The sequence below is a fragment of the Danio aesculapii genome, chromosome 2, assembly GCF_903798145.1.
Source record: "Danio aesculapii chromosome 2, fDanAes4.1, whole genome shotgun sequence".
Taxonomy (NCBI): Eukaryota; Metazoa; Chordata; class Actinopteri; order Cypriniformes; family Danionidae; genus Danio; species Danio aesculapii.
Window position 1 is genome coordinate 28,606,814 of NC_079436.1, and position 10,544 is coordinate 28,617,357.

Below are 10,544 nucleotides of genomic sequence, written 5' to 3' on the forward strand. Positions count from 1 at the left end.
AATTGGTCATATTTTTCCTACAGTGTAGTTATATTTGTTCAACATTTGTTTTAATGTTCACTTATGTCTGGGCCCTGTGACAGTCTAAACTCAAGTCAGAAAGTTTGTTGAAAAATGTCTCTAAAGACCAATGTGAGTCAATGAAAATATAACAGGAATTAGTTTTCGCTGTCCTCTATTACTCAAAAACCTGCTTTTGTCCCCTTTCAGTGTTTTAAGCAAATGTTTTAAAGGCAAAAAAAGTTCAATCATTTCCCACCAGTCATATTTTTTTTTTTTTGAGTCTCTCTTGAAGCAGAGGGACGTGACTGCAGTGTTGTGGCGGTGTTTTATACATTCAAAGATTGCCAAGCAACAGGGAACATTAGAGTCCACTCACTTTTTTTTTTTTCTAGTTTTGGAAGCGTGTTTTACATTTTTAACAGTTATTATTATTATAACATAAACCATGAACTAAACCAGCAAGCTACAAGGTGAATAACAATATTACAACTTTGAATTTATGCCAAAAACCAAGATGTTGGTTGTAAACAGCATATATTTTTGTCAATAAATACACTCACCGGCCACTTTATTAGGTACACCTTACTAGTACCTGGTTGGACCCTATTTTTGCCATCAGATAGGCCTTAATCCTCCGTGGCATACATTCAACAAGGTACTGGAAATATTCCTCAGAGATTTTGGTCCATATTGAAATGATAGCATCACAGAGTTACTGCAGATTTGTCGCTTTCACATTCATGATGCGAATCTCGCTTTCCACCACATCCCAAAGTTGCTTTATTGGATTGAGATCTGGTGACTGTGGAGGCCATTTCAGTTCAGTGAACTCATTGTCATGTTCAAGAAACTAGTCTGTGATGATCCTCTGTTGCCTTTCTATCAGCTTGAACAAGTCTGGCCGTTCTCCTCTGACCTCTGGCATCAGTAAGGCATTTGTGCCCACAGAACTGGCGCTCACTGGATATTTTCTCTTTTTTTAGACCATTCTCTGTAAACCCTAGAGATGGTTGTGCGTGTAAATCCCAGTAGATCAGCAGATTCTGAAATACTTAGACCAGCCTGTCTGGCACCAACAAGCATTCCACATTCAAAGTCACTTAAATCACCTTTCCATTCTGATGCTCGGTTTGAACTACAGCAGGTCGTCTTGACCATGTCTACATGCCTTAACACATTGAGTTGCAGCCATGTGATAGAAATTTTCTGAATAGAAATTTGCATTAACGAGCAGTTGGACAGGTGTACTTATTAAAGTGTCCAGTGTGTGTGAGTTTATCTGTTCTTATGCTTCTTGGGAGTAAGTTTATTTGATGAGATTTGCTTTGTTTTGTTGATTTACTGGAAACGTATTTGCAAAAATATAAGTAACGCATAGTTCTTTAAATAACTGTTCCCAATAGGGTCCTCCTTCTTCTTTCATTTAAAAAAAAAAAAAAAAAACTATAATAAATTAATTAATTGATTTTAAATTAATAAGTAGTTTTAAATTTGATCTTGGCTTTTCTAAAATAATGATGTTGGTATAGTGGCTCTTTTTAAAATCTCCTAAAAGCACATAAATCTGTTGTAAAACTAATCCATATGCTGCTGGTTAACAAATACATAAAAAATGGATCAATGTGTTTATCAGTCTCTATTACTTTGTTTTTTATAAGGATCCTAAAACAACATTTTAATAATTTAAAGCACACTTTCCACCATAAAGAACCTCTTGCGCAATTTAAAGGTTCTATTGATCTTAAAAGTTCTTCTTGAAATCATAAATGCAAATAAAGAACCTTTATTTTAAAGAGCATAAACAGACATTTAATATCTGACTTCTAAAATCTGCCTGTACCTGTGTGACCTAATTTTCTGAGATGCAAACGATTCTTTTACTGTGGTTGATCAATTTGCTTGTTGTTTTTTTTTTTGTCTTTGAACTGTTTTGTAGATATTCTGTTGAATGGAGGAAGGATGCCGAAAACCACTTTACAATCGACCCTGTTGAAGGAACTCTGTCTATCAGTGAAGCCCTGGACCGTGAGAGTAATGCTGAACACAACGTCACTGTTGTAGCAACAAAAGTTAGTAAGTATGGTGGACTGTTTTATCCAGATCACAGATACCAACAGCACAGTAGATTTACATGATAATTATTGCAATAGGAGATTGAAATGAGGATGAGCGTTAGGCTGAAATCAGAAATACCACATCCCCATCTAGTGGAGAAAAAGGAAAATACAGCAGCTTCACTGATGTATGAGTAAATATAATTTTTCAAAATCATAAATAAATTAAAGCTTAGTTTAAATTAGGGAACTATCAAGAGATCAATTGATTAAGTATATATATATATATATATATATATATATATATATATATATATATATATATATATATATATATATATATATATATATATATAATCAAGCTAATTGGCTAATGAAAGGCTCATGCAACGAAAAAGTTTGCCTCAGATTTTCCTTAGCCCAAAGTCGAATTCTTCATTTTATCTCTTTCATCCATTTCAAGTATGAAACGTGTCTTAGTTTTTGTCATTTCGTCTGATCTGATTCATGGACAATGTCTTGTTTGATCTTTTTCAGACAATCCCCAGCTGTCCAGCAAAGTTACGGTCACCATCAAGGTGCTGGATGTAAACGAGTTTCCTCCAGAACTTGCCTTTGTGTACGAGACGTTTGTTTGTGAAAATGCGAAAGTAGGACAGGTACGTAGCCTATGCATGTGAATAAACTATACCTGAGATTCAGTTTGAGTTTACGGGTCTGTTTTCGGGTGCTGTTGTGAATTAATGTGAAAGAACTGTGCCTTGATCTTCTGCTTTCATGCTGAAAGAGAGCTACTCCCAGTACAACACTGCCTATCAGTGTCTCCCTATTCAGTCGTTCATAGCAGACGCCGCTCCCTTGCTTATATGCAGAAATGTGCAAAATACTGTAGATGACACAACAAAGACTTTTCTGAATTTATATAAGACAGGCGACAGATCAACACAGACTCTTGTAGACGGAATAAATTAATTATATATGCAAAAGCAATAATTCTTTAATTAAATCCCATCTAGAGTCAAATAAAATAATATCTGGAGGAATATTTAAACTGATAGTTTGAAATAAATTGTGTTTAAGCATTATTCTTTTCGGTAAGGATAAAATAAAAACAGTTGAAGGTGCAGTATGTAAGTTTGACATCCAGTGGTTGAACTAGGTATTGCATTCCGGGATCAAAACATGCAAGCGCATGTTGCCAGATTGAGGACCAATAAGAATGTCTGACTATCAAAACTAAACGCTGATTTGAACCGTGTTCTAAATAAAAGCAACGGCAAACGATAGAAGGAATATTTTCAAATTTAACGTTTTTTGTCCTAACCAATACCTAGAATTTATATTTTAGAAACGGCTTCTATTGCAGCTGAACAGAAAACTTGTTGACATGATCACCTCAGGTATACCTCATGTGCTTTATTCAGTGTTAAATGCCAACCATGTGAGTTTGATTGTCATTTTACATGAAATTTATTGCCATACTACTGAAAGCAGCAGATTGTTCAGATCTTGAAAATAAAATAAACCATTAGAAATTGAACTTTAGAACTGTAATATAATGCAAAACAATGCATTAGTGATTCAACATGTACATTTAATAATGTAAAGAGGTTTTATGTATTAATTAGATTATAAACATTATTGTTTGGTGAGTGACGAATGGCTTCTGAATGGCTTCTGAATGGCTGTATTTAAATTTCTGTCATGTTTCTTCTGGTGCAAACAGCAAATTGCTCATCAATGCAAATCTCGTCACATAGCGTGTTGTTTGGACACTGGGCAACAGTGTAACCTGCTAACTTGTTTACGTCTTTAATATTTATATTATTTGCTAAATAATAAGACGCTGAATTTGCATCTCATTTCGAAGTCTGCTACTGTACAGCGGAGGTCGTATTTCGGTCAGGAGCGCATGCTTTGAGAGCCTTTGTGAATGAATAAATTAAATAAGCGGTTTTCCAACAAGGAAACTCGGCGTGCTGAAATAGAATTGGCTAAACTGTCATTGGGTGGGTTAAAGGGACCAAAACAAAGACAGCCTTTCTGGCATATAACTCACATTTTCAAAGCGGGATATCTGATTTTAGCATTGTTTTTCAGATAAACAAGAATGTTCACTTGGCATGTTTCTTAAATATCTGCAAACATATTTTTATGCTTTAAAAGTGTCAAAAACTTACACACAGCACCTTTAAGGGCTACAGGAATAAAGTTGATTTGGAATTAACAAAAGTGCTTAACCTTAAGTGCTTAAATGTTTGTAAAAAAATAGAGTAATGATTTTTTACATTATTGTTGAACTATTTTACATTTTTCCTGAATTCATAATATAACATGAATATAAATTTGTAAAGGGGAACGCGGTGACGCATTAGGTTGTGCTGTCGCCTCACAGCAAGAAGGTCGCTGGTTTGAGTCTGTGTGGAGTTTGCATGTTCTCCCCGTGTTCGCGTGGGTTTCAAGTCCAAAGACATGTGGTACAGGTGAATTGGGTAAGCTAAAAGTTGTCCATAGTGTATGTGTGTGAATGAGTGTGTATGGATGTTTCCCAGTGATGGGTTGCAGCTGGAAGGGCATCTGCAGTGTAAAACAGATGCTGGATAAGTTGGTGGTTCATTCCGCTGTGACGACCCTAGATTAATAAAGGGACTAAGCCAAAAAGAAAATGAATGAATGAATGAATGAATGAATAAATTGAAAAACCTTTTTTTAAAGCTAAATAATCAGTCAGTCAAATTTACTGCTAAATGGGGGGGGGGGGGGGGGGGGTTTATCAACAGTGGTGGAAAGAGTTCTAAAGTACTCAAGAGTAGTAAGAATTACACTGTGAAAGGCTGATGCGTTTACATGTAATTTGTAGATGTGTGTAGACGTGACATTCTGGAGTGCATTTGGTTATTGCCCAGCAGGCACACAACATCATAAGACGTTAATATTTAAGTATAATGTAAAGTCTAAGTCTAAGTATAATGCTATTTTAATGTCTAATAACAATGTTAAATGATGTTGATATTTGGTTGATTTTAGGTTGGGTTAGAAACTGGCCAAAATTCAACGTCGAATCAACATCTTAAACCAACTTCATATTGATGTCAAATACTGATATTTATTTGTCAGGTATAACAGCCAAAATCCAACGTCTGATAGATATTGGGGTAACGTCCACACAACGTCAAGCTGTAACATCACTGGACGTTGATTTTTGGTTGATTTTAGGTTGCAGGTTGGGTTCTGATGTCAACCTAATTTTCATTTTCAAACAAAATGCAACATCCCCATGATGTTGGGGTATAACGCCAATCTGATGTCATATTGATGTCTTGTACCTGCTGGGTGTTTAAGGCCATTTCGGTCATCATAGAGTAAACATCCGTCATCTTCTCATAAGTGGCATGAATCTAAACAGTCTCTTGGTCAATGCCTGTAAGGATGTTGGACATCTTCTTTGACACTTTTAACTCTTCCCAAGAGTTTGCTGCACTTAGAAATCACCCATGTCTTGAGGTAGTTCATTATGATGCGATTTACCTTCTATGTGTGATTTGATTGGGCAGGAATTACAGGACTGATTTTTCTAATCCCTATATAGAAGAAAAAAATAAAGTAGTGACTGCAGGTTGAAGGAAAGTAGTGTAGTAAAAGTACTGATACTGCTCTAAACATGTACTCAAGGGAAAGTAAAAGTAGACATTTATAAAACTACGTAGGGAATTACAATTTCTGAGAAAAAAATTACTCAATTAGAGTAGTTTGAGTATTTGTAATTTGTTACTTTACACCTCTGATTATCAACAGTAAAACGATCTATTGTTCTAATATTCATGAGACTAATCAAAGATAAAAAGATTTATTTTTTTTTGCAGACTTAACATAAAGAGAATAGAACATTAAATATATTTTTTCTCTGCCCTGCTTATGCTGTCATTCTCTCATAATGCTTGACTTTGTCTTCACGCGTGTATGGAGTTGACAGCGCAGCAGTCATAAATGACGCCCCATGTGGTTGAGTCATAAAGACAGTAAAAAACCTCAAATGATCCCTTTGAGGTTTGATGAGTGGAGCGCGTCAGCTCTGTCAATCAAACAGACTATTGCTGTCGTTTGAACACTATAAGTGCATTTACAAAATCTGCATCTCTTTTCTGTGGTGTTTTATTCAGAGGACTGTTCTGTTTCTGTTCTCTAGGTGATTCAGATCATCAGTGCCACAGACAGAGACGTGCCTGCTGTTGAGCACCGCTTCTACTTTAAATCTTCACAGACCAGGAACAGAAACTTCACCATCAGGGACTATGGCAGTAAGTTGGAGAGTTGGATAGAAAATATATACTTGTACTGAATGACCTAATATTCAGATATGTTCACATATCTCTATTAAAGTATGTATACATTTACACTCACTGGCCACTTTATTACTTACACCTCTCCAACTGCTCGTTAACTTGAATCTCTAATCAACCAATCACATTGCAGCAACTAAATGCATTTATGCATGTAGACATGGTCAAGACAATCTGCTGCAGTTCAAACCGAGCATCAGAATGGGGAAGAAAGGTTACCTTGAACGTGGCATGGTTGTTGGTGCCAAACGGGCTGGTCTGAGTATTTCAGAAACTGCTGATCTACGGGGATTTTTCCACACACAACCATCTCTTGGGTTTACAGAGAATGGTCAGAAAAAGAGAAAATATCCAGTGAGCGGCGGTTCTGTGGGCGCAAATGCCTTGTTGATGCCAGAGGTCAGAGGAGAATGCACAACACACACATCTCTGAATGCACAACACACAAACATGGATGGGCTACAGCAGCAGAAGACCACACCGAGTGCCACTCCTGTCAGCTAGAAACAGGAAACTGAGGGTACAATTCACATAGGCTCACCAAAATTGGACAATAGAAGACTGGAAAAAATTTCCCTGGTCTGATGACTCTTGATTTCTGCTGTGACATTTGAATTTTAGGGTCAGACTCTGGCGTCAGCATCATGAAAGCATGGATCCATCCTGCTGACCATGTGCATCTCTTTATGACAACAGTGTACCCATCTTCTTATGGCTACTTCCAGTAGGATAACACGCCATGTCATAAAGCACAAATCATCTCAGACTGGTTTTTTGAACATGATAATGAGTTCACTGTACTCAAATGGCATCCACAGTCACCAGTTCTCAATCCAATAGAGCACCTTTGGGATGTGGTGGAACTAGAGATTCACATCATGTATGTGCAGCCAACAAATCTGCAGCAACTCTGTCTATGCCACGAAGGATTAAGGCAGTTCTGAAGGCTAAAGGGGGTTCAACCCGGTACTAATAAGGTGTACCTAATAAAGTGGCTGGTGAGTGTAGAATGTTTGGTTTGATTATTGTTTAGTGTGCATTTGCTATTGTAGTCTGGTTCATTTTAATAAATATGAATGCTTCTATCGGAAGGATTAAACAAGTGAGCTGAGACCTCTTAAAAGATGAGTCTAAATTAATTTCCAAATAAGCTCAACTGAAATATGAACACAACACAAACCAAAGAAATAGAAATGTCCCAAATCAGGAAATGATGTCACAATATGACAGGAACAAGATGAACATGGACACACCATGCACACTGAAGGAATCACACTCAAGTGATTCTATACCTTAGAGTTTATGCGTTTCTGCTGACCACAAAAGAAGAAATTTTGAATAATGCATGAAACCTGTAACCATTGACTTCCATTGTAGAAAAAAAAATACTATGGAAGATTACAAGTTTACAAAATTTTTCAGAATTATTTTTATTTTTATTTTTTGTCTTTATCAGAATGACAACTTTTCTGGTAATTATTATTATTTTGTATGTGTGTGTGTGTGTGAACTGTCCATTTAAGTAAATGAATCAAAGAACTTTATTCTTTAGTGTTTGTATTCTATAACTGTAATCTGAATACCTGGAGACAGCTTTTACAGAAATATGTTAACTGTAAATGAACTTACATAAGATCAGCTGGAATAAATAGGATAAAAGTCTTTTTTAGGTCATGTTGTTCTCATAATCAAAACATATACTGAATATAGCAGCATCTTCCAGGAGAAGAAGTAAGCTAGCCATACTAGTGACGTGAATAGTGTTCGCATCCCAAAGCAGCAGATCAGCGCGTGATCCATTTGTACAGACACCTCCAGCCTCTCTGCGCTCAGTCCCAGTGCTCTCAGCACATGAATATCATCAGCTGTGATTCACACAGACAGGGTCACTCAGGGCTACACAGCCAAACAGGCACAAGGTGTGCTTTAATGGCTCCTACCTTGTCAAGAAAAATCCCCCGGTTGGCCAGGCGTAACAAACCCCTTATGACGGGGTCAGTCGACCTTCCAGGCGAGGACAAGCGCATCTCGGTGCATTGACTCAGTGTTATGAGCGCCAAGCAAAGCCCTCACCGTCAGACCAGCAGGCACCTGCCCCGCTGTTTTCAAGCTCCGTTAAAAGTGTTTTCAATTTTCTCTGGGTCATGACAAACACTTGGCCAGACACTGGAAGCAAAGAGGGTGGTCTAAAGTAGGTGTGTATGATATTGATAAAAAAAAACATACCTATATATGTCTCAGTTTTTGTTAATGATAATTAAATGATATTTTGTTGTATGTTTTTGTGCTGCTACACTGGCTGGTTTATGGCTGTTACATAAAAATTAAATGATAATAAAACTTGCTGTTCTGTGGAATGTAGACTTGCATACTTGCAGTCCAAATTTTGGTTTCCCTGAGTGATTAGCATATACTGTACTATAGATACCTGCTGGTATACCGTACAGAAACACAAAGACACAGAACGCATGTGTATCTGCAGTCACCTGTCATCCTTTTGGTGTTTTCAAGCACAGCTTCGTTGCCGACTTCACTGCTATGTCTTTGATGTCTGTTTGGTCTGTGCAGGCCTAAAAGCAAGGTCAATCTACCAACTAACAAATATAAATTCTCAGTTCAGAAGATATTAAACTTATAGTTAAGACTGCAAACTTGAGTTATTGGCAGAAATACACCTACTGAGATAAAAACGCTCTTTGGCAGCCTGAAGTGTTGTGCATCCTACTTTTGTTTGGACTCCAGCTGTGTCAGAGGCTCTTCTCAGAAAGGTATATCATGCTTTTCCCAGGAGTAACTCATGTTAGCTTGTTATCCCCTTAACCAGAACCTCGTTTTTCTGTACTTATTTCCACTTCAAAGAGATCCATTTTCCTTCTAAATTCTGGAATTAGGCCAGTCGCTGTGCCGCATAAGTGGTTTGCAGATTCATAATATTCTATCATGGAGAAATGGCAGGTTATGATCCCTAAGAGCATAAATGTGATTATTACTGATTATCTACAGATGGAAATCATTTTTGGTCTCTACTGAATCTGCATTCTCCACGTTTTTCTACATGTGACTACTACCGTACGTTTTAAGTTGTTGGTTGCCCTTACGGATTGGGGAATGTCCATTCAAATGAACTGAAGTAATTCACCATATCATAAACAATATATATATATATATATATATATATATATATATATATATATATATATATATATATATATATATATATATATATATATATATATACGTTTGGCTTTGTGCTTTATATGCAAAGCATATGAATAATAATGTTAAGTTGCTTTTAAAAGTAATATATCACAATCTTGAGTCACTTAAATATGTAATTGAATGTTACTAAGTTACTATTTTTTAAGTAATGTTTTATTATTTTACCTTAATATTAATATATTACCACTAAAGATAAATTTACACAAACTTTGGTTATGGAGCAATTCCAGCGTTATGGATGTGACATTTGCAGTAAAAACTCAAAACGTAAATTCACAGAGAAAGTAATTTTATATTGAAGCATCTGTTTATATTTTCCAAAACAACTAACCACAGAGCCATGGGATCAGAAAAATATCAATCTGTAAACATTTTTATACAATAAATAAGGAAAATAAGCATGCGTTATGGATGTGACCAAAAAAGTCTGCAAGTTTACAGTATACAAAATAATTCTGTGAATTAAATCGCACAACGCAAAAAATATATGCTAATCAAAAGTATACAAGTTTCCCAGTGTTAAGTTGCGGCTGGAAGGGCATCCGCTGCGTAAAACATGTGCTGGATAAGTTGGCGGTTCATTCTGCTGTGGTGACCCCTGATTAATAAAGGGTTTAAGCCGAAAAGAAAATGAATGAATAAATGAATGAAAAGGATACAGGTTGGCTCACTATAGAACAAAAATGTTTGATTTGAATTTATTTTACAGTTTTGTATTTATGAAGGAAAAAACTTCGTTATGGATGTGACGTCTCTCCGTTATGCATGTGACAGATATGAAATTGCCCCTTGTGTGACCTTGGTAAATCAAATATAATTGTTTGAGAACATTGACAGAGGCATTTTTGAGAATTTTACAGTCCTGTAAAATACAAGCATACACAAAAAAACTTAGAAAGGGTTTCGCTATTTTGGTAAAAACGTAAAT

At 36.2% G+C, this 10,544-nt stretch overlaps 1 protein-coding gene across 1 annotated transcript in view; it reads left to right on the plus strand.

The window, feature by feature from the left end:
* Positions 1–10,544, plus strand: part of LOC130234864 (cadherin-12-like) — a 29,978-nt gene that overhangs the window by 16,068 nt on the left and 3,366 nt on the right. Inside the window, exons 4-6 of the mRNA XM_056465188.1 lie at positions 1,940–2,076; positions 2,595–2,716; positions 6,244–6,355. Of these exons, the coding sequence (XP_056321163.1) occupies positions 1,940–2,076; positions 2,595–2,716; positions 6,244–6,355 (371 nt within the window). The remainder of the gene's footprint in view (positions 1–1,939; positions 2,077–2,594; positions 2,717–6,243; positions 6,356–10,544) is intronic.